The sequence below is a fragment of the Elephas maximus genome, chromosome 3 (genome assembly GCF_024166365.1).
Source record: "Elephas maximus indicus isolate mEleMax1 chromosome 3, mEleMax1 primary haplotype, whole genome shotgun sequence".
Lineage (NCBI taxonomy): Eukaryota > Metazoa > Chordata > Mammalia > Proboscidea > Elephantidae > Elephas > Elephas maximus.
This window is the reverse complement of record NC_064821.1, coordinates 40,933,886-40,957,877: the sequence shown is the minus strand read 5'-3', so window position 1 is coordinate 40,957,877 and position 23,992 is coordinate 40,933,886. Positions and strand designations below refer to the sequence as shown.

The 23,992-nt window shown below is 45.2% G+C and overlaps 1 protein-coding gene across 1 annotated transcript in view; it reads left to right on the top strand.

The window, feature by feature from the left end:
• MORN1 (MORN repeat containing 1) overlaps positions 1-23,992 on the top strand; it is a 104,843-nt gene that overhangs the window by 40,673 nt on the left and 40,178 nt on the right. The window contains exons 9-10 of the mRNA XM_049875498.1: positions 16,803-16,926; positions 18,868-19,040. Of these exons, the coding sequence (XP_049731455.1) occupies positions 16,803-16,926; positions 18,868-19,040 (297 nt within the window). The remainder of the gene's footprint in view (positions 1-16,802; positions 16,927-18,867; positions 19,041-23,992) is intronic.

Genomic DNA, 23,992 nt, shown 5'->3' with positions numbered 1-23,992 from the left:
ATCTTTGAATCTAAAATGTGTCTCTTGTAGACTGTATGTAGTTGTTCTTTTTTAAATCCCAGCCTGATAATCTCTTCCTTTTTATTGGAATGTTTAATTCATTAATATTTAATGTGATTATTCATATGATCATTACGTTATGCAGATGACACAACCTTGCTTGCCGAAAGTGAAGAGGACTTAAAGCACTGATGAAGATCAAAGACCACAGCCTTCAGTATGGATTACACCTCAACATAAAGAAAACAAAAATCCTCACAACTGGACCGGTAAGCAACATCATGATAAACAAGGAAAAGATTGAAGTTGTCAAAGATTTCATTTTACTTGGATCCACAATCAACACCTGTGGAAGTAGCAGTCAAGAAATCAAAAGACCCATTGCATTGGCAAATCTGCTGTGAAAGACCTCTTTAAAGTGTTGAAAAGCAAAGATGTCACCTTGAAGACTAAGGTGTGCCTGACTCAAGCCATAGTATTTTCAGTCACCTCCTATGCATGTGAAACTGGACAATGAATAAAGAAGACCAAAGAAGACTTGATGCCTTTGAATTGTGGCGTTGGCAAAGAATATTGAATATACCACGGACTGCCAAAAGAATGAACAAATCTGTCTTAGAAGAAGTATGACTAGAATGCTCCTCAGAAGCAAGGATGGCAAGGCTGCGTCTTACATACTTTGGACGTGTTGTCAGGAGGGATCAGTCTCTGGAGAAGGACATAATGCTTGGCAAAGTACAGGGTAAGCGGAAAAGAGGAAGACCCTCAATGAGGTAGATCGACACAGTGGCTGCAACAATGAGCTCAAGCATAACAATGATTGTAAGGATGGCGCAGGACAGGGCAGTGTTTCGTTCTGTTGTGCGTAGGGTCACTATGAGTCGGAACCGACTTGACGGCACCTAACAACAATAACAACAAAGAAACCGCTAAGATGTTTGTACCATTGTAAATGACGAGAAGTTATATTTTTACCAGCAGTGAATGAGAGTTCCCGTTCCTCCATATCCTAGGCAACACTTGGTATGGTCAGTCTTTATTCATCTTAGTCATTCTGATAGGGGTGTAGTGGTATTTCATAGCGGTTTTAACTTACATTTCCCAAAGACTAGTGATGATGAGAATCTTTTCATATAATTATTTGCCATCCATATATCTTCTCTGGTGAAGAATATGTTCAAAACTTTTGCCCATTTTTTATTGAGTTGTTTGTTTTATTGTTGTTTAATTTTGAGCTTTTATATATTCTGGATAAAAGTCATCAAATCTATTCTTTGCAAAGATTTTCTCCCAATCTATGGGTTGTCTTCTTGGGTGAGCTTTGATATTTTGTGTCTTTCAGGGAATATTTGTCCATTTCACCTAAGTTGTCTATTTTACCGGCATAGAGTTGTTCATAATATTCTTTTATTATTTTTTTAATGTAGCGATATCACCTCTCTCATTCCTAGTATGGATTATTTGTGTCTTCTCTCTCTTCCTCTTAACTAGTCTGGCAGAGGTTGCATATTTCATTGGTAAACAACCAGTTTTTGGCTTCATTGATTCCTCCATTCTTCTCTGTTTTCTATTTTGATATTTATTATTTCATTTTACTTGCTTAGTTTGGGTTTAATTTGCTTTGCTGTTTCTAATTCCTTAAGGTGAAAGCTAAGGTTATTCATTTCAGACTTCTCTAATACAGGTGTTCGTTGTTGTAAATCCCCCCTAAGTACTGCTTTAGCAGCATCCACAAGTTTTGATGTGTTGTGTTTTCTTTTTCATTGAGTTCAGAATACTTTCTAATTTCCCTCTTGGTTAAGTTTTTGACCCATGAGTTATTTAGAATTGTGTTATTTTGTTTCCAAACATTTGTAGAATTTTCCAGGGATCGTTCTGTTACTGAGTTTTAACTTAAATCTGTGTTCTTAGAGTTATATTTTATATGATTTGAATTCTTTTAAATATATTGAGACTTATTTTATGGCCCAGAACATGGTCTAGTTTGGTAAATGTTTTGTGTGCAATTAAGATGCATGTTAGTTCTGTTGTTGTTGTTAGGTGCCATTGAGTCAGTTCTGACTCATAGTGACCCTATGTACAATGGAACAAAACACTGCCCGGTCCTGCGCCATCCTCACAATCCTTGTTATGCTTGAGATCATTATTGCAGCCACTGTGTCAATACATGTCATTGAAGGTCTTTCTCTTTTTCTCTGACCCTGTACTTCACCAAGCATGATGTCCTTCTCCAGGGACTGATCCCTCCTGATAACATGCCCAAAGTATGTGAGAAGAAGTCTCTCCATCCTTGCTTCTAAAGAGCATTCTGGTGGTACTTCTTCCAAGACAGGTTTGTTCGTTCCAAGACAGACGTGTTTGTTCTTTTGGCAGTCCATGGTATATTCAATATTGTTCACCAACACCACAATTCAAAGGTGTCCATTCTTCTTTGGTCTTCCTTATTCATTGTCCAGCTTTCGCACGCCTGTGAGGTGATTGAAAACACCATGGTGTGGGTCAGGCGGACCTTAGTCTTCAAGGTAATGTCTTCGCTTTTTAACACTTTAAAGAGGGCTTTTGCAGCAGATTCTTTTGATTTCTTAACTGCGGCTTCCATGGGTGTTGATTGTAGACCCAAGTAAAATGAAATCCTTGACAACTTTGATACTTTCTCCGTTTATCATGATGTTATTTATTAGTCCAGTTGTGAGGAACTTTTCTTTATGTGGAAGTATAATCCATACTGAAGTCTATGGTCTTTGATCTTCAGTGTGTAAAGCCCTCTTTTAGCACGCAAAGTTGTGTCATCTGCATAGCGCAGGCTGTTAATTAGTCTTCCTCCAATCCTGATGCCCCATTCTTTTTCATGTAGTCCAGCTTCTTGGATTATTTGCTCAGCATAAAGACTGAATAGGCATGGTGAAAGGATGCAGCCCTGATGTACACCTTTCCTAACTTTAAACCACACAGCATCCACTTGTTCTGTTCGAACCACTGCCTCTTGATCTATGTACAGGTTCCTCATGAGCACAATTAAGTGTTCTGGAATTCCCATTCTTCACAATATTTTCCATAATTTGTTACGATTAACACAGTTGGATGCCTTTGCAGAGTCAATAAAACACAGGGAAACATCTTTCTGGTACTCTCTGCTTTCAGCCAAGATCCCTCTGACATCAGCTATGATATCCCTGGTTCCACATCCGCTTCTGAATCCAGCTTGAATTCCTGGCAGTTCCCTGTCAATATACTGCTGCAGCCACTTTTGAATGATGTTCAACAAAATTTTACTTGTGTGTGATATTAATGATATTGCTCAATAATTTTCACATTCGGCTGGATCACCTTTCTTTGAAATAGACATAAATATGGATCTCTTCCAGTCAGTTGGCCAGGTAGCTGTCTTCCAAATTTCTTGCCATAGACCAGTGAGCACCTCCAGCGCCGCGTCTGTTCGTTGAAACATCACAATTGGTATGCTGGAGCCTAATTTTTGCCAATGCCTTCAGTGCAGCTTGGACTTCTTCCTTCAGTACCATCAGTTCCTGAACATATGGTACCTCCTGAAATGGCTGAATGTTGACCAATTCTTTTTGGTGTAGTGATTCTGTGTATTCCCTTCATCTTCTTCTTCTTCTTCTTCTTCTTTTTTTTTTTTAATTGTGCTTTAAGTGAAAGTTTACAAATCAAGTCAGTCTCTCACACAAAAACTTATATACACCTTGCTACACACTCCCAATTGCTCTCCCCCTAATGAGACTGCCTGCTCCCTCCTTCCACTCTCTCTTTTCGCGTCCATTTTGCCAGCTTCTAACCCCCTCTACCCTCTAATCTCCCCTCCAGGCAGGAGATGCCAACATAGTCTCAAGCATCAACCTGATCCAAGAAGCCCACTCCTCAGCAGCATCCCTCTCCAACCCATTGTCCAGTCCAATCCCTGTCTGAAGAGTTGGCTTTGGGAATGGTTCCTGTCCTGGGCCAACAGAAGGTCTGGGGACCATGACCACCGGAGTCCCTCTAGTCTCAGTCAGACCATTAAGTCTGGTCTTTTTATGAGAATTTGGGGTCTGCATCCTACTGCTCTTCTGCTCCCTCAGGGGTTCTCTGTTGCATTCCCTGTCAGGGCAGTCGTCGGTTGTAGCCAGACACCATCTAGCTCTTCTGGTCTCAGGCTGATGTGGTCTATAATTTATGTGGCCCTTTCTGTCTCTTGGGCTTGTAATTACCTTGTGTCCTTGGTATTCTTCATTCTCTTTTGATCCAGGTGAGTTGAGACCAATTGATGCATCTTAGATGGCCGCTTGCTAGTGTTTAAGACCCCAGACGCCTCTCTCCCCCTCCATCTTCTTTTAATGCTTCCTGCGCTGTTTAATTTTTTCCCTGTAGAATCCTTCGGTATTGCAACTTGAGGCTTGGATTTTTTTCTTCAGTTCTTTCAGCTTGAGAAGTGCTGAGTGGATTCTTCCCTTTTGGTTTTGGTTCTTCCCTTTCTCCACGTCTTTGCACATGTCATTATAATACTTTACTTTGCCTTCTTGAGATGCCCTTTGAAATCTTCTGTTCGGTTCTTTTACTACATTTCTTCCTTTTGCATTAGCTACTCGATTTTCAAAAGCAAATTTCAGAGTCTCTTGTGACATCTATTTTAGTCTTTCTTTTCTGTCTTCTTAATGACCTCTTGCTTTCTTCATGTATGATGTCCTTGATGTCATTCCACAACTCATCTAGTCTTCAGTCATTAGTGTTCAACAAGTCAAATCTATTCTTGAAATGGCCTCTAAATTCGGGTGGGATATGCTCAAGGTCATAATTACTCTCTTGGACTTGTTCTAATTTTCTTCAGTTTCACTTGAACTTGCATATGTGCAACTGATAATCTGTTCCACAGTCGGCCCCTGGCCTTGTTCTGACTCATGATATTGAGCTTTTCCATCATCTGTTTCCACAGAGGTAGTCGATTTGATTCCTGTGTGTTCCGTCTGGTGAGGTCTACATATATAGTCGCTGTTTATATTGTTGAAAAAAGGTATTTGCAGTGAAGAAGTTGTTGGTCTTGCAAAATTCTATCATGTGATCTCCAGCATCATTTCTATCACCAAGGCCATATTTTCCAACTACCAATACCTCATTTCCAACTTTCACATTCCAATCACCACTAATTATCAATACATCCTGATTGCATGTTCAGTCAATTTCAGATGGCAGAAGTTGGTAAAAACTTCAATTTCTTCATCTTTGGCCTTAGTGGTTGGTTCATAAATTTGAATAATAGTGGTATTAACTGGTCTTCCTTGTATGCATATGGATATTATCCTATCACTGGCAGCATTGTACTTCACGATAGATGTTGAAATGTTCTTTTTGACGATGAATAAAACACCATTCCTCTTGTGGGTCAGTCAGGTCAGTTTTGTTGATGGTGTTCAAGTTTACTATATCCTTGTTGATTTTCTGTCTGCTTCTTATACCAATTATTGGAAGTAGGATATTTAAATCTCTGACTATAATTGTGGGCTTATCTGTTTCTGCATTCAGTTCTATCATTTTTTTGCTTCATGTATTTTAATGCTCTGTTACTAGGGGTATGAACATTTAGGATTGTTATAGCCATTTTTATTAATTGACCTTTTATCATTGTGAAATTACCTTCTTTATCTCTGGTACTATCCTTTGCTCTTACATGTACTTTCTGTGATATTAATACAGTCACTCTAGCTTTATTTTGACTGATGTTATCATGATACATCTTCCCATGATTTTACTTTTAACCTATTTGTGTCTTTGCATTTAAAATGTGGTTTTGGTTTGGTTTTGTTTTTTCCTCTCATCTGTTTGTAGGCAGCATATAGTTGGGTCTTGCTTTTTTATCCAGTCTCACAATTTCTACGTTTTAATCACATTGAAATTTAATGTGATTGTTGTACAGTAGGTTGAGCTTATCATTTTGCTATATATTTTCTATTTTCCCTTCTGTTCTGTTTTCTCTTTATACTCCATTTCTGCTTCTCTCTTTTTTTATTGTCTTTTTAATGATTCCGTTTTATCTTCTCTGTTGGCTTATTAGCTGTAATTCTATGTTTTCTTGTTTTGGGATTTGCTTTTTAGAGTTCAGCTTATCACAGTCTACTTTTCAGTGATACTACTACTTCACATATAAGAATCTTACATTTGTATACTGCTTTTTCTCCACTCCCAATCCTTATGCTATTGGTTTCATTTATTTTGTGTATGTTATAGACCTCATAATAATTTATCCTTTTGTTTAAACAGTCATTTGTCTTCTAAAACATGTTTAATAAAAGAAAAGAATCTCACCTATTTGTCATTGTAGTTACCATTTCTGGTTCTCTTCATTCCTTTCTATAGGAACAGGTACAGATTTCTAGTATTTTTTTTCAGAATTCTAAAGGTGTCGTTCCATTCACACTTGCATTGTTTCTAACATGAAATGCCCTGTCATCCTTATCTTTGTTCCTCTCTACAAAACATGTCCTTTTTCTCTGGCTGCTTTTTTTTTTTTTTTAATTAATTTTTATTAAGCTTCACGTGAACATTTACCATTCCAATCAGTCTGTCACATGTAGGTTTACATACATCTTACTCCCTTCTCCCACTTGCTCTCCCCCTATTGAGTCAGCCCTTTCAGTCTCTCGTTTCATGCCAATTTTGCCGTCTTCCCTCTTTCTCTATCTTCCCATCCCCTCTCCAGTCAAGAGTTGCCAACACACTCTCCAGTGTCCACCTGATTTAATTAGCTCACTCTTCATCAGCATCTCTCTCCCCGCCGCTGACCAGTCCTTTTCATGCCTGATGAGTTGTCTTCAGGGATGGTTCCTGTCCTGTGCCATCAGAGGGTCTGGGGAGCATTGTCTCCGGGATTCCTCTAGTTGCAGTCATACCATTAAGTATGGTCTTTTTATGAGAATTTGGGGTATGTATCCCATTGGTCTCCTGCTCCCTCAGGAGTTGTCTGTTGTGCTCCCTGACAGGGCAGACATCGATTGTGGCCGGGCACCAACTAGTTCTTCTGGTCTCAGGATAATGTAGGTCTCTGGTTCATGTGGCCCTTTCTGACCCTTGGGTTCTTAGTTGTCGTGTGACCTTGGTGTTCTTCCTTTGCCTTTGCTCCAGGTGGGTTGAGACCAATTGATGCATCTTAGATGGCCGCTTGTTGGCATTTAGGACCCCAGACGCCACATTTCAAAGTGGGATGCAGAATGTTTTCATAATAGAATTGTTTTGCCCATTGACTTAGAAGTCCCCTCAAACCATGTTCCCCTGACCCCAGCCCCTGCTCCGCTGACCTTTGAAGCTTTCATTTTATCCCGGAAACCTCTTTGCTTTTAGTCCAGTCCAATTAGACTGACCTTCCTTGTATTGAGTGTTGTCTTTCCCTTCACCCAAAGCAGTTCTTATCTACTGATTGATCAATAAAAAACCCTCTCCCTCCCTCCCTCCCTCCTCCCTTTGTAACCACAAAAGTATGTGTTCTTCTCTGTTTTTTCTATTTCTCAAGATCTTATAATAGAGGTCTTATACAATATTTGTCCTTTTGCCTCTGACTCATTTCACTCAGCATAATGCCTTCCAGATTCCTCCATGTTATGAAATGTTTCAGAGATTCGTCACTGTTCTTTATCAATGCGTAGTATTCCATTGTGTGAATATACCACAATTTATTTACCCATTCATCCATTGACGGACACCTTGGTTGCTTCCAGCTTTTTGCTATTGTAAACAGAGCTGCAATAAACATGGGTGTGCATATATCTGTTTGTGTGAAGGCTCTTGTATCTCTAGGGTATATTCCGAGGAGTGGGATTTCTGGGTTCTATGGTAATTCTATTTCTAACTGTTTAAGATAACGCCAGATGGATTTCCAAAGTGGTTGTACCATTTTACAATCCCACCAGCAGTGTATGAGAGTTCCAATGTCTCCGCAGCCTCTCCAACATTTATTATTTTGTGTTTTTTTGGATTAATGCCAGTCTAGTTGGTGTGAGATGGAATCTCATCGTAGTTTTAATTTGCATTTCTCTAATGGCTAATGATCGGGAGCATTTTCTCATGTGTCTGTTGGCTGCCTGAATATCTTCTTTAGTGAAATGTGTGTTCATATCCTTTGCCCACTTCTTGATTGGGTTGTTTGTCTTTTTGTGGTTGAGTTTTGACAGAATCATGTAGATTTTAGAGATCAGGTGCTGGTCTGAGATGTCATAGCTGAATATTCTTTCCCAGTCTGTAGGTGGTCTTTTTACTCTTTTGGTGAAGTCTTTAGATGAGCATAGGTGTTTGATTTTTAGGAGCTCCCAGTTATCTGGTTTCTCTTCATCATTTTTGGTAATGTTTTGTATTCTGTTTACGCCCTGTATTAGGGCTCCTAGGGTTGTCCTTATTTTTTCTTCCATGATCTTTATCGTTTTAGTCTTTCTGTTTAGGTCTTTGATCCACTTGGAGTTAGTTTTTGTGCATGGTGTGAGGTATGGGTCCTGTTTCATTCTTTTGCAAATGGATATCCAGTTATGCCAGCACCATTTGTTAAAAAGACTATCATTTCCCCAATCGACTGACACTGGTCCTTTGTCAAATATCAGCTGCTTATACATGGATGGATTTATATCTGGGTTCTCAATTCTGTTCCATTGGTCTATGTGCCTGTTGTTGTACCAGTACCAGGCTGTTTTGACTACTGTAGCTGTATAATAGGTTCTGAAATCAGGTAGAGTGAGGCCTCCCACTTTCTTCTTCTTTTTCAGTAATGCTTTACTTATCCAGGGGTTCTTTCCCTTCCATATGAAATTAGTGATTTGTTTCTCTATCCCCTTAAAATATGACATTGGTATTTGGATTGGAAGTGCGTTATATGTATAGATGGCTTTTGGTAGAATAGACATTTTTACTATGTTAAGTCTTCCTATCCATGAGCAGGGTATGTTTTTCCACTTAAGTATGTCCTTTTGAATTTCTTGTAGCAGAGTTTTATAGTTTTCTTTGTATAGGTCTTTTACATCCTTGGTAAGATTTATTCCTAAGTATTTTATCTTCTTGGGTGCTACTGTGAATGGTATTGATTTGGTTATTTCCTCTTCGGTGTTCTTTTTGTTGATGTAGAGGAATCCAAGTGATTTTTGTATGTTTATTTTATAACCAGAGACTCTGCCAAACTCTTCTATTAGTTTCAGTAGTTTTCTGGAGGATTCCTTAGGGTTTTCCATGTATACGATCATGTCATCTGCAAATAGTGATAGCTTTACTTCCTCCTTGCCAATCTGGATACCCTTTATTTCTTTGTCTAGCCTAATTGCCCTGGCTAGGACTTCAAGTACGATGTTGAATAAGAGCGGTGATAAAGGGCATCCTTGTCTGGTTCCCGTTCTCAAGGGAAATGCTTTCAGGTTCTCTCCATTTAGAGTGATATTGGCTGTTGGCTTTGCATAGATGCCCTTTATTATGTTGAGGAATTTTCCTTCAATTCCTATTTTGGTAAGAGTTTTTATCATAAATGGGTGTTGAACTTTGTCAAATGCCTTTTCTGCATCAATTGATAAGATCATGTGGTTTTTGTCTTTTGTTTTATTTATGTGATGGATTACATTAATGGTTTTTCTGATATTAAACCAGCCTTGCATACCTGGTATAAATCCCACTTGATCGGGGTGAATTCTTTTTTTGATGAGTTGTTGGATTCTATTGGCTAGAATTTTGTTGAGGATTTTTGCATCTATGTTCATGAGGGATATAGGTCTATAATTTTCTTTTTTTGTAATGTCTTTACCTGGTTTTGGTATCAGGGAGATGGTAGCTTCATAGAATGAGTTGGGTAGTATTCCGTCATTTTCTGTGCTTTGAAATACCTTCAGTAGTAGTGGTGTTAAGTCTTCTCTGAAGGTTTGGTAGAACTCTGCAGTGAAGCCGTCCGGGCCAGGACTTTTTTTTGTTGGAAGTTTTTTGATTACCGTTTCAATCTCTTTTTTTGTTATGGGTCTATTTAGTTGTTCTACTTCTGAATGTGTTAGTTTGGGTAGGTAGTATTTTTCCAAGAATTTATCCATTTCTTCTAGGTTTTCAAATTTGTTAGAGTACAATTTTTCGTAGTAATCTGAAATGATTCTTTTAATTTCATTTGGCTCTGTTGTGATGTGGTCCTTCTCGTTTCTTATTCGGGTTATTTGTTTCCTTTCCTGTTTTTCTTTGGTCAGTCTAGCCAATGGTTTATCAATTTTGTTGATTTTTTCAAAGAACCAGCTTTTGGCTTTGTTAATTCTTTCAATTGTTTTTCTGTTCTCTAATTCATTTAGTTCAGCTCTAATTTTTATTATTTGTTTTCTTCTGGTGCCTGATGGGTTCTTTTGTTGCTCACTTTCTGTTTGTTCAAGTTGTCGGGACAGTTCTCTGATTTTGGCTCTTTCTTCTTTTTGTATGTGTGCATTTATCGATATAAATTGGCCTCTGAGCACTGCTTTTGCTGTGTCCCAGAGGTTTTGATAGGAAGTATTTTCATTCTCGTTGCTTTCTAAGAATTTCCTTATTCCCTCCTTGATGTCTTCTATAACGTAGTCTTGTTTCAGGAGGGTATTGTTCATTTTCCAAGTATTTGATTTCTTTTCCCTAGTTTTTCTGTTACTGATTTCTAGCTTCATTGCCTTGTGGTCTGAGAAGATGCTTTGTAATATTTCAATGTTTTGGATTCTGCAAAGATTTGTTTTATGACCTAATATGTGGTCTATTCTAGAGAATGTTCCATGTGCACTAGAAAAAAAAGTATATTTTGCAGCAGTTGGGTGGAGAGTTCTGTATAAGTCAATGAGGTCAAGTTGGTTGATTGTTGTAAGTAGGTCTTCCGTGTCTCTATTGAGCTTCTTACCGGATGTCCTGTCCTTCTCCAAAAGTGGTGTGTTGAAGTCTCCTACTATAAATGTGGAGGTGTCTATCTCACTTTTCAATTCTGTTAAAATTTGATTTATGTATCTTGCAGCCCTGTCATTGGGTGCATAAATATTTAATATGGTTATGTCTTCCCGATCAATTGTCCCTTTTATCATTATATAGTGTCCTTCTTTATCCTTTGTGGTGGATTTAAGTCTAAAGTCTATTTTGTCAGAAATTAATATTGCTACTCCTCTTCTTTTTTGCTTATTATTTGCTTGATATATTTTTTTCCATCCTTTGAGTTTTAGTTTGTTTGTGTCTCTAAGTCTAAGGTGTGTCTCTTGTAGGCAGCATATAGATGGATCGTGTTTCTTTATCCAGTCTGTGACTCTCTGTCTCTTTATTGGTGCATTTAGTCCATTTACATTCAGCGTAATTATAGTTAAATAAGTTTTTAGTGCTGTCATTTTGATGCCTTTTCATGTGAGTTGTTGGCCATTTCATTTTTCCACATACTTTTTTTGTGCTGAGACGTTTTTCTTAGTAGATTGTGAGATCCTCATTTTCATAATGTTTAACTTTATGTTAGTTGAGTCGTTACGTTTTTCTTGGCTTTTTTCTTGAGTTATGGAATTGATATTCCTTTTTGTGGTTACCTTATTATTTACCCCTATTTTTCTAAGTAAAAACCTAACTTGTATCATTCTATATCGCCTTGTATCACTCTCCATCTGGCAGTTCAGTGCCTCCTATATTTAGTCCCTCTTTTTGATTATTGTGATCGTTTATCTATTGATTTCCATGATTCCCTGTTATGTGTATTATTTTGTTTATTTATTTATTTTTTAGAATGAATCTTAATTTGTTTGTTTTTGTGCTTTCCCTATTTGAGTTGCGTTGATATCAGGACGTTCTGTTTTGTGACCTTGTATTGTTCTGGTACCTGATATTATTGGTCATCAGGCCGAACAATCTCCTTTAGCATTTCTTGCAGTCTTGGTTTAGTTTTTGCAAATTCTCTAAACTTGTGTTTATCTGTAAATATCTTAATTTCGCCTTCATATTTCAGAGAGAGTTTTGCTGGATATATGATCCTTGGTTGGCAGTTTTTCTCCTTCAGTGCTCTGTATATGTCGTCCCATTCCCTTCTTGCCTGCATGGTTTCTGCTGAGTAGTCTGAACTTATTCTTATTGATTCTCCCTTGAAGGAAACCTTTCTTTTCTCCCTGGCTGCCTTTAAAATTTTGTTTGTCTTTGTTTTTGGCAAGTTTGATGATAATATGTCTTGGTGTTTTTCTTTTTGGATCAATCTTAAATGGGGTTCGATGAGCATCTTGGATAGGTATCCTTTCGTCTTTCATGATGTCAGGGAAGTTTTGTGTCAGGAGTTCTTCAACTATTTTCTCTGTGTTTTCTGTCCCCCCTCCCTGTTCTGGGACTCCAATCACTCGCAAGTTATCCTTCTTGATAGAGTCCCACATGATTCTTAGGGTTTCTTCATTTTTTTTAATTCTTTTATCTGATTTTTTTTCAGCTATGTTGGTGTTGATTCCCTGGTCCTCCAGAAGTCCCAGTCTACATTCTAATTGCTCGAGCCTGCTCCTCTGACTTCCTATTGCGTTGTCTAATTCTGTAATTTTATTGTTAATCTTTTGGATTTCTACATGCTGTCTCTCTATGGATTCTTGCAACTTATTAGTTTTTCCACTATGTTCTTGAATAATCTTTTTGAGTTCTTCAACAGTTTTATCAGTGTGTTCCCTGGCTTTTTCTGCAGTTAAAGCATTCTGTAAATTAGTTTTTTATATTCTGTATCTGATAATTCCAGGATTGTATCTTCATTTGGGAAAGATTTTGATTCTTTTGTTTGGGGGGTTGGAGAAGCTGTCATGGTCTGTTTCTTTATGTGGTTTGATATGGACTGCTGTCTCCGAGCCATCACTGGGAAACTAGTTTTTCCAGGTAATCAGCTAAAAAAAAATGCAGTCAGGTCCCTATCTGAATTCTCCCTCTGGCTCAGGGTATTCGGATGTTAATGGAGCCACGTGGGGAGGGTGGGGGAGGGATCAGAGAGCTAGGAGTGTAGCACCTCAGAATATAGAGCTGATCCCCGCGTTCACGCTCTGCCCGCGTCCGCCAAAATCCCGGCCGGACGGCTCCCCGGCTTGGATGCTGCTCTCCCCGCTCCGAGACCGGTCACTTCCTCCCGGGGACTTCTCCCTCCGGTGCGCCACACCGCTCGCGCGAACTGGGTGGGCGTCGCCTGCACAAACAGCTGGGCCTGCCCCCGGGGTCGCTTTAGGGAAATATAGCTGATCCCCACGCTTCTGCCACGCGCGCTTCCCGCCAAACTCCAGGCGGGACGTCTCCCCGGCTGGGACGCTGCTCTCCCCGCTCCAAGATCAGTCACTGCCTCCCGGGTGCTTCTCCCACCGGCTGCGCCGCTACGCCGCCTGCGCCAACCGGCTAGGCTCTCTCCCGGGATGAGTTCGGGGGGTAGGGCTGGGCCCCTTGTCTGTGCTGTCTGCCCCCCTGGGCTCTTCCCCAGATCGGGCTCCAAAGGTCACCTGCCTGTTATGCTGGCTCCTGGTTCTGAAAACGATCGCTGTCTCCCCGTATTTGTTCGTTCTCCGTCTCTAAGTCTGTGTTTGTTGTTCAGAGTTCGTAGATTGTTATGTATGTGATCGATTCACTTGTTTTTCCGAGTCTTTGTTGCAAGAGGGATCCGCGGTAGCGTCCACCTAGTCCACCATCTTGGCCCCGCCTCCTCTGGCTGCTTTTAAGATTTTCTCTTTATCCTGGGTTTTGAGAAATTTGATTATGACAGATTCGGTGTAGTATTCTTCACGTTTCTTGTGCTTGGAGTTGGTTCATTGAGCTTCTTGGATCTATGGGTTTATAGCTTTTACCAAATTTGGAAAACCTGCAGTCATCATTTCTTCAAATAATTTTTCTGTCATAGCCTCTTCCTCCTGTTCTTTGAGGACTCCCAGTACCCATGTACTAGGCTGCTTGAAGTCTTCTTCTCTTTTTCTTCCTTTCTTCTTTTTCTTTCTTTTTAATTCTATGTTGCATTTTGTATAATTTCTATAGCTATGTTTTCAAGCTCACAAACCTTCCCTTCTGCAATGTCTAATCTGCTGTCAATCCCATCCAGTGTCATTTTCATCCCACACATTGTAGTTTTCATCTGTAGAAGTTTTGCTTTGTTCTTTTTTATGTCTTCTGTGTCTCTACTTAACTTTTGAATGCATAGAATACAGTTACACTAACTTTTTAAATGTCTTTTTTCTGCTTATTCTAACATCTGTATCAGGTCTGGATCACTTTCAATCTCTTCATTATGGACCATACTTTTCTGCATTCTTTGCATGCCTGGTTATCTTTAATTGGGTGCCAGACATTGTAAATTCTACCTTGTCGGGTGCTGGGTATTTTTGTATTCTTATAAATATTCTCGAGCTTTGTTCTTGGGCATATTGCACTTACTTGGAGTCTTGCTTTTATGGTTTGTTAGGGGGGTCTGGAGGAGTGCCCAGTCTAGGCCTAATTATTCCCTGTTACTAAGGCAAGACCCTTGTGAGTGCTGTAGCCAGTGCTGGCGAATTCTGAGGTTTCCTGGTCTGGCTGGTGGGAAGGAGCACCATCCTTGGCCCTGTGTGGGCCGCAGGCTCTGCTCCCTCTGATCCTATCAGGTGGTCTGTCCCTAGCCTTGTGTAGTTCCCTCGGTCGCCTGCACTGATCTGTGCTCTGCCAAATACTTGAGGGGAACACTCTGCATATCCGGGGTCCCCCCTGTCTGCAGCTCTCCTTCTCTGCCCCTGTGTCCTTTGAACTCTAGAACTCCCAATGGGTGCCTCAGTCTACCCAGGTCCTCAGCTGTTTCCCCAGTGAGGGCATCTGTTGGCTCTGCCTCAGTTGCCTTTTCTGCACCAAATTGTTGACACTCTACCAGGGCAGTGACTGGGCACTCACTGAGCTCACATCATTCATTTCCTGTCATCTTTCAGGGATTGCTGTCCTTAGCTGCCCGATGTCTAGTATCTTGAAAACTGTTCTTTAATTATATCGTGTCTTCTTTTGTGGTTGTTTCACATGGGAAGATAAGTCAGCCCCAGTTACTCTATCTTGACCAGAAGCAGAGGTTGATCAAACTACAGCTGTTTTTTCATACCATACGTGGAACATTTTCCTTCCAAATCAGAGGTGTTCCCAATACCTGTCCAGTGGATCTCCTTTTCCAGACCCAGGTGACATAGGAGGCTGGACAGTGGTATCCTTCACTGACAGTGGTCAGTGGTGCCTGTTGACCTCTTCTTCCCCATTGGACCTTGAACCTCACAGAGTCCATGTGACCCTGCCTGGCACCAGGAGTGGAGGACCCAGGGCCCCACCATCCCACATCAGAAGCAGCCCCTGGGGTCCAAGACCCAGGCCAGAGTTGGTGCTCTCCATGCCATACTCAGGTGGGAGTGCATCTGAGCTTTGTTCCTTTGTTTTAGTGTCCTGAGTTTGCAGATCCCAGCCACACACATATCCCTGTGAGTCTGGAAATGCCCCAAAACACAGTATCAGCTCATTGGGTCTGCCTTGCCTGAGGACCGGGCATCTGCTCCTTCTCCTTCCCCTCCTGGCACAGCTGGCCTGAGTATCTCTTGGTGCCCAAGTGTCCCACATGCCACCCAGCAGGCCTTTCTGTCTGGGTCTTCCGGCCATGGCCAGACATTCCTGTGGGCAGGGAGCCCAGTGCCTCCACATCTACCTGCCCCCAGGAGGGCCTGCATGATCTGTGCTTGGTGACCCCTAGGAACAGTGGACAGTGGTGTCCATGCCTCAGGATCTGTCAGGTCCCAAGGCCAGGAGTGATGGGCCTGGATGCCTGCACCTGATAAGCTGACTCTGGAGGCTTTTGTGTGTCTACTCAGCGATATTTATTGGGCACTGATGGTGTGCCCAGGCTTGTGCTGTGTACCTGGGGACAGAGCTCATCCTCAGGGTCAAAGTGAGAGACGGGTAGGGAGAGTAGCAATGACCACTGTCTTAGTCATCTAGTACTGCTATAATAGATATACCACAAGTGGATGGCTTTAACAAGCAGAAGTTTGTTCTCTCACAGTTTAAAAGGCTAGAAGTCTGAATTCAGGGTACCAGCTCCAAGGGAAGGCTTTCTGGAGGAAAGTCAGCTCTGGAGGAAGGTCCTTGTCATCAATCGTCCCCTGGTCTAAGAGCTTCTCTGCACAGGTACCCCAGGTCCAAAGGATGATCTCCACTCCTGGCTCTTCTTTCTTGATGATAGGAGATTCCTCTCCTTTCTGTCCACTTTTCTGTTCTATACCTCAAAAGAGATTAACTCAAGATACAGCCTAATCCTGTAGACTGTGGCCTGCCTCATTAACATGACTGCCTGTAATCCTGCCTCTTTAATATCATAGAGGTTAGGATTTACAACACATAGGAAAATTAAATCAGATCACAAAAGGGAGAACAACCAGATAATACTGGGAGTCATGGCCTAGCCATGTTCACACGCATTTTTGGGGGACACAACTCATTCCATAACAATCACCGGGGTGAGTCCCCACCTCTGGCCAGCCTGGGGCCATGGGCAGCGTGGTTTGGTGCCACAAGGCTGGTCAGAGTAGAGGCCCTCCAGAGAGCCCCGGTGATGGACCAGGGCAAGAAGTGGTGCCACGGGCCTGAGGCCCAGAACTGGAAACCTGGGGACCAAGGACAGGGCCTGTGAGGCCCTACCAATGAGTGCAGTTAGGAACTGGGGTGACCGACCTGTGCTGATGGAGCCAGGGGGTCAGGATTCTGTGAAATGTCCAGGCCCCGAGCCTCCACCCTGGGCTAGCCTGGGCCTCTAGGGTGAGGGGCCAGAGCCCAGATGCTCACCTGCTACCCTCCCTCGGCAGGCCCAAGCATATTGTTTTCTCTTCTCTCCTGGGAAGGTGAGAGAGGCCGAGTCCTAAGGATCTCGGCAGGCATCCGGTATGTGCAGCTCCCAGCCTACTCTGATGTCAGCTTCTTTAAGGTGGATGAAGGTGACAGAGAGACACCCATCCTGACGCCATTGTGAGTGAGGCTGATCGTCCCTGGGCAGTGGACACAGTGGGGGCGTGTGTGGGGGCTTTTTAAAGGAGAGGAGGAATGTTCCAGAAGGCTGCTATACCCGGGGCCTGCCCTCACCCATGTGGCTGTACGACTTGCCTTGGCAGTGGAGTATGAACTGCTGGCATGTATCCTGTGCCTGTGTGTCCCCTCCCCATGTGTGAGTCTCCACGGCCCTATATCCTGCTTTGACCCTTGGGAAAGCACGTGTCCAGGTGAAGCCTGGCCAGCCTGGGCCTCTGAGCAACCTCCACCCAGCCATCTGCCCCTCCGCCTCTCCTCTGCCTCTTCTGCCAGGCCTGCCTGCTCTCCTAGCCTCCTTCCTCCCTGTCTCTCCTTTCTCCCTCTCTCTGTTTTGCCATCCTTCCTTCCTTGCTCTCCCTCCCTACTTTCCTTGTTTCTATTCTGCCTTCCTCCCTCCCTCCCTCTCTTCCTTCCATCTTCCTTCCCAGAGAAGCTTTTTCTTTGTCATTTTTCAAAACCCTGTCATAGAATTTAGGAGCGAGGTGGGCTTGCCAGCCCAGAATGCCTCTCACAGCATATTAGTCCTCACCATCTAGTTGTTACCACCAAGCATGTCATGGTGAACATCACCTGCACCAAGAGGCTGGGGGTGGTCTGAGGCCACCAGGCTGCTCTGGGGCCCAGAGCTGGATTTGGTCTCCCCAAAGCCTGTCCCCAGTCTTGCACTTGGCCACTTCGGCCCCTTTGGAAACACACTCAGGTCATCAGAATGGGTGTCAGCATTCTGCTTCCTGATGATTACATGTGAAAGGCGTTACAACGACCTGTAAGTGCTTCTCCAGTTAAAATTCCTTTTCCATTGAGTTAGTTTTGAGCTCTTTCATCCAGAGCCAAACCAGTTACCCTGTGTGTGTCAGTGGAACTGCTCCACAGGGTTTTCAATGGCTGCGACCTTTCAGGGAAACCCTGGTGGCATAGTGGTTAAGAGCTAGTCTGCTAACCAAAAGGTCAGCAGTTAGAATCTACCAGGGGCTCCTTGGAAACTCTACAGGGTGGTTCTAGTCTGTCGTACAGGGTCGCTATGAGTCGGAATAGACTCGACAGCAGCAGGGTTTTTTCTTTTCTTTTTTTTTGGTGACCTTTCAGAAGTAGTTTGCCAGGCCTTTCTTCCAAGATGCAAGTGAGTGGTCTCAAACCTCCAACCTCTCAGTTAACAGCTGAGCATGTTAACTGTTTATACCACCCAGGGACCCCGAGCCCATTTAGACCCTTTTCCTCCTTCTTGCAAAGAACTGGGGTGCCTTGGTTAGACGGGTAGGACCTTGATGCTTGCTATGGAGGAAATGCTGCTCAGGTCTCAGAATCTGGCACCTCTGCCGGCTTTCTCCACTTCCAGACTGTGAGCCCATGCTCAGAGGCAGAAGGAAGGCCTGAGCTGCAGGTCATGCCCAGGGGCCATGCTCAGCTCCCCTGCACTGCCACCTTTATTCGTAACCCTCACAGCCAGAATCAGAAATAACTCTGACAGTAGGGCAGCCAGTGTGATGCTGCAGCTCTGTGCCCTCTGTAAGAGAACTGAAAGCCCTCTCCACCAGCCGGCCCCTGAGTTTAAGCCTGCCCGCCGCTGGGCATGTGCAGAGGCAGTGAGGTGGGTTGCAGGAACACTGATAGCAGTGGTTCTCCTTTCCAGCCAAGAGACCTGTACTCCCCACCGCAGTCCGTCTCGCTTCCTGGGTCTCAGGGTGTTGGGCATGACCCCCGAGACTGGCTGGACAGTGCATGTCCCGAGGCACACAGCCCAAGCAGGCTCAGAGTGACTGTTTCGCCCTGACAGCCTGGGGTGTCCCTCCTGTTCAGCCCTGGGCCACTCTCCCCCTTACATCCCCCCATCCCATTTGGGGTCACAGGATGGACAGTCAGGCCCACCATTTCCCTTCACAGTGGATTTGAGTGCATCTCCTACCCTCTGTCAAGCCCTGAGTCCCAGGGGCTGGAGCCCAGGGTGTCAGTGAAAAAAGCTGGAACCAACCCGCCGCTCCCCACAGCCAATGTGGAGCCAGCGCCAGCATGGGGCACCCTGCAGGGCCAGGGAGATGGCCCCTGCCACCCAGCTGGTGAGTGGATATGATGGCCCATTGATTCTAGGTGTCAAGGGCTCTGGTATGGGGGAAACAGCAGCACCCCAGACCTGGATGGGGGGGAACAAAGCCCTGAGAGCCAGGCTTGGCACTTGGGCTCAGTGTCTGGGAAAGGTGCAAAGTGCCGAAACCTGCAGGCCTTGGCAGGGCCGCTGAGTAGGTTAAAGGGCAGGTGGGACTGTGTTGGTGTCTAGGGATATGCAGCTCCATACTGGACAGCCACAGGGGGATGGGGTTCTCCTGGTGGCCATTCAGGGTCCTGGAAGCTTTGGGCGTTGCCATGAGCACTCAATTGAGGCGGCTGGTGCCTTGTCCACCCTGGCCATAGCATCTTGGGTTGTTTGTGGCTCTATCAGGCCGAGGCCAGGCCTGGACAGCAGCAAACCCATCAAGACCACTGTCACCCATGAGGCCCATGGTCAGCCTGGGCATGGACACCCCAGCCCCACCATCTTCTGACCCCTGGGTGCCCTCACTGGTCACACGTGTGTGTTCCAGTTTCCAGATGACTCCATCTGAGCACAGCCTCTGCCCATCAGCCACAAGCATGTGGAGGGCTGGCACCCATGTGGGATCTGGTCTGAGACTCCTTGGGGAGACCAGGCCCTGGGCCCAGCTTCCGCACAAGGCGCTGGCCTTGCCTTACCCCGACTATTCCGGAATTATCATGGGAGCCAGGCGCTGAGGCTCGGGAGTTGAATCAGAGTTTAATCACTGCCGTTATTGTGCTGAGGAATATGAAATGTTCCCATTGTAAATACGTGGTTGGCATCTTAATGCGGGGAACAACCTTGATGAGCAATTGAGGTGACGGAGACATCGGTACCCCGCATCACTCTGGTGGGGGAGCTCCAGGGGAGGATGGGGGTCACAGTGGGGTCCCTGCAGTTGGGCCCGGGCACCCCAGGGTATCTTGTCTGATCCTTCCAGACATGACAAGGGAATGAGGGTGTTCATGGGCAGGGCTTGGGCGTTTCCCCACGGGCCTGTGTGTTTTGGGGCATGGCACCCTCCACAACTATTTGGAGAGGACTGGGCACTGATGGCCATGTACTGCCCCCTGCCCCACAGTTGGGATCTGGGCCCTGGTGCTGTGGGGTGGGGTCAGGGGCTGCAGGGTTCCTGGGATGCAGGGCAGGATGGGCTGTACTAAGACGCTGTCCATGTGATGTCCAGACATGACTGAGTGGATGCTAGGGGATGTGAATGAGGAGTGCCCGCCCACCCCTAGGGGGTCTTACTGGTGACAGGCTGGACAAGACATCCTTCATCATCATGAGCGTGCTTCAGGGACGGCCCTTTTTCAAGCTTCCTGAGAGGTGCACCACACCTGCCCCGAAGACACTGGGTTCCTGCTGTTGCTCCGAGGGAGAGCTGGGACCTCCCAATAGGCCCACGTCACAGGGCTCAGGTGCACAAATCTTTTCTGAGAGGCTCCTGGCTCTGCTATGACGACACACCAAAAACCACCTTCGGGGAGGCTTTGAGGGATGTGTTCTTGTATGAACTGCTCAGAATTGACCCTGAATATCCTGCAGCTGGTGTTCAGCTCAGCAGGCCTTTCCGTGGCCTTCCTGAAAGTTCCACAGCCCCAGCCAGCCCAGGGAACCCTCCACACAGAGGGCCCCAGCCCTTCACCAGCTGTATCAGCTCCCTGAGTTTGGGGACCAGCTGTGAGAGTTGAGTTGCTGATAATTTTTCTCATGGGAAAGGGCTAGACAGGCAGACCCCACCCCAGGGAATGCTCCATGGGAATGTCCACCCCTCCTTTGTTCCATGCACAGGTCAAGCACCTATGCTGGCCTGGCCTCAAGGTCATGGCTGGTAAGGTCCGGTTCTAGGCAAGGACTGCTAGTCAGAAGGTTCTGGGGCCTGTGGCAGCCCCGCCACCAAGCAGAAAGAGGGGTTGCCATAGCAACCCCATCATCAGTGACCCCAGAGACCAGGCTAGGCACCCCAGACACACTCTCAAGTTATAACAATGAAGTAACTTCCCTGCAGTGCCGCACGTCAGCCGTGAGGCAGAGCTCTGACACACGTGTGGGAGAGCCCATGGCCCGAGGGGCCGGGGAGACACAGTGTCTTCCAGCACTGTTGGACACGAGTGGGGTGGATTCTTCTTTTTTCAGTCCCCATCTTTTCTTCTTTCACTGTGTCTTGGTGTCCTAGTGCTGCTGGAACAGAAACACCACACGGTGAAAGAACAGAAATTTATCTTCTCACAGATCTGGAGGCTAAAAGTCCAAATCAAGTCTCTGCCGAGTTGATTCCTTCCTTGTCGGTAGCTCCCGGGTGTTTCTTGGTTCTTTGGCTATCCTCACGTTGTGTCTGTCTTCCCCAGTATGTCTTCGCCTCAGTGTCTGTTCTGCTCTACTTAAGACTTAGAGTGGTTAGGTTTAGGACCCAGCCTACACTGATATGTCCTCATTAAAATAACAAAGAAATCCCTATTCCTCAACGGGATCTCCTGCACAGATACAGGGGTCGAGATTCCAACACCTATTTTGCAGGGACACAATTTAGTGCCTGACATACCATGATTGTATGTACAAGAGATTATCTGGTTTACTGCTTTCAAATCATGATCCAGCTAAATTGTTAGTTCCTTCTGTTCATGTACAATTCAAAATGAACTTTCCCACCAATTCCCACCTACTGATGAAAGCCTCTCTCCCACACCAAGCTCTTCAGGTGGCCGTGTCACTAAGGAGCCCTGTCCCCCAGACACAAGGGGACGCCATCTAGATCACCCACCACCCACCCACCCACACACATCCACCCTTATCCAGCCCTGAATCTGCTCCAGGTCATGAACCCTCTGGCTGCCTGTCTGTCCTCCTCGAGAAGGTGGCAACTGGCATTCTGCAAATAGTCAAGGACATCGCCAAAGAATGCCAGTTCTGTCGTGATTGGAATTGCATTTAGCTGCAAGTAAGAGACCACCACACAATAATAATGGCTTAGTATGCAGGCAGCTTCGCTCTTATGTTCAGGAAACCCCAAGGTGTTAGCTCAGACCTGAAAGGCCGCTCCTATCAGGGACCCAGCTCCTTCGATCTGTTGGTCCTTTAGCTGTCACCCCACCCACCGTCTGAGGTGGCACTGGAGCTGGGAGGAAGGCCCCATCTGCTCCCACAGCTCCAACTGGCTATGAGGGAGGCTGGGGGTGCAGGCCTGGGTCTGGGTGGGCTGTGCCTGGAGGTGTCTGGAGACCCTGGGACTGAGCAAACATGGTAGACAAAGCGGTGCCGGAGGAGACCCTGGAGCAAAAGAGCCCCAGGAGTCAAAGTGGGCAATTTGTCCTCCCTCCCCTGCTGCTGCTTCTCCTCCTTCTTCAATATAACGACCTATTGTTTGAACACATGGGGATGTATACCTTTACATTTAAGTTTTCTTTTCTTTCTTTTTTTTTTTTTTATCCATTATCCTGAAAGAAAGAAGAAAATGTGGCATTATAAGGCAGACCCTGCAAGGGGAAATAAACCGGGAATCCTCTTCCTCTAACAGTTAGCTTTTATATTCTCAGGAAAAAGAAAGAAAGAAACCTCTCTCCCTCCAAGCTTATCCCTGCTGTGCGGCCACACCTTCACACCTTAGTGCCTTTGTATGTGCTTTCCTACCAACACCCAGTCCTGGGTCTCCCCCTCCCTCCAGACCTTCGTTCTTAGAGGCCTGCAGCTTTGCCTGCAGTCGAGGGGCACTTGGTGCCTGTGTAGTTCCAGCCTCCGGTCCCTGCCTCTGTGCATACCTGGGGACAGGTACGCTGAGTGCAGTAGGGCCAACCAGGACCAAAGGCTGGGGCTGCTGAAACTAGCTGTCGTAGGTTGAGTTGTGTCCCCCCAAAAAGATACATTGAAGTGCTAGCCCCGGTACCTGTGAGCATGACCCTGTTGGGAAAGAGGACCTTTGAAGATGTTATCAGTTAACATGAGATCATGCCAGAATAGGGTGGGTCCTGATCCCATCTCCTATAAAACAGGAGAATAGACACACAGAGGAAGGCGCCATGTGAGGGTGGAGATTGGAGAGATGGAGCCATGCATTTACAAGCCGGGAATGCCCATGGGGCTCCCAGAGGCCAGGCGAGACCAAGAAAGTCCCTTCAGAGCCTTCGCAGAGAGGATGGCCCTGCCCTGAATTCAGACTTCTGGCCTCCAGAACTACGACAGAGTGAATGTCTGTTGTTGGAAGCCCCCCGCTTGTGGTACTTTGTTACGGGAGCCCCAGGACTGAGACACCAGCCCACAAAGCTCTCACTGTGTTTGACTGGAAATCTCCAGAAACATCCACTCACGGTGCCCCACCAAGAGACAGGATTTTCCAGGATAACTCAGTATAAGTCCTGAAATAGATTTGGGCCAGAGAGTCTCCTGAGTGACGCTCCTCACTGAAGCTACCTGTGATGGCTCTAGGGGCAGGTGGATGCTGACAACAAGAGCTACCTGGGCAGAAACTCCAGCCTGGGTTCCCATCCCCCCAGAGCCACAGGAGCTGCTGGGTGTCTGCTGATGGCGGTGGCCGAGGCTGACCAGAGGCAAGGGCCGTGCTCGGTGAGGCTGTCATTGAGTGGAAGCCCTCGAATTCACCAGGAGCAGCCCCGCCCCCATTTCTACTCCAGTTACTCCCGTCTTGCCTGCTGAATAAGGCTTGATCCTGTGCTTATATACCAAAACCGCCAAACCCCTTGCTGTCGAGTCAATTCTGACTCATAGCGACCCTAGAGGACAGAGTAGAACTGCCCCGTGGGGTTTCCAAGGAGCACCTGGTGGATTTGAACTGCCATAGCTCTTAACCAGTGTCCCAACAAGGCTCTGCACTTGTACAAGTGCCTGCTAAACTTGGCTCCATCCTGGACAGGCTAGTGCTTAGGGTGAGATTTGGCCGCTTTTAACAAACAACAACTGAAGAGCGGCTTCAATGTCTTTCTT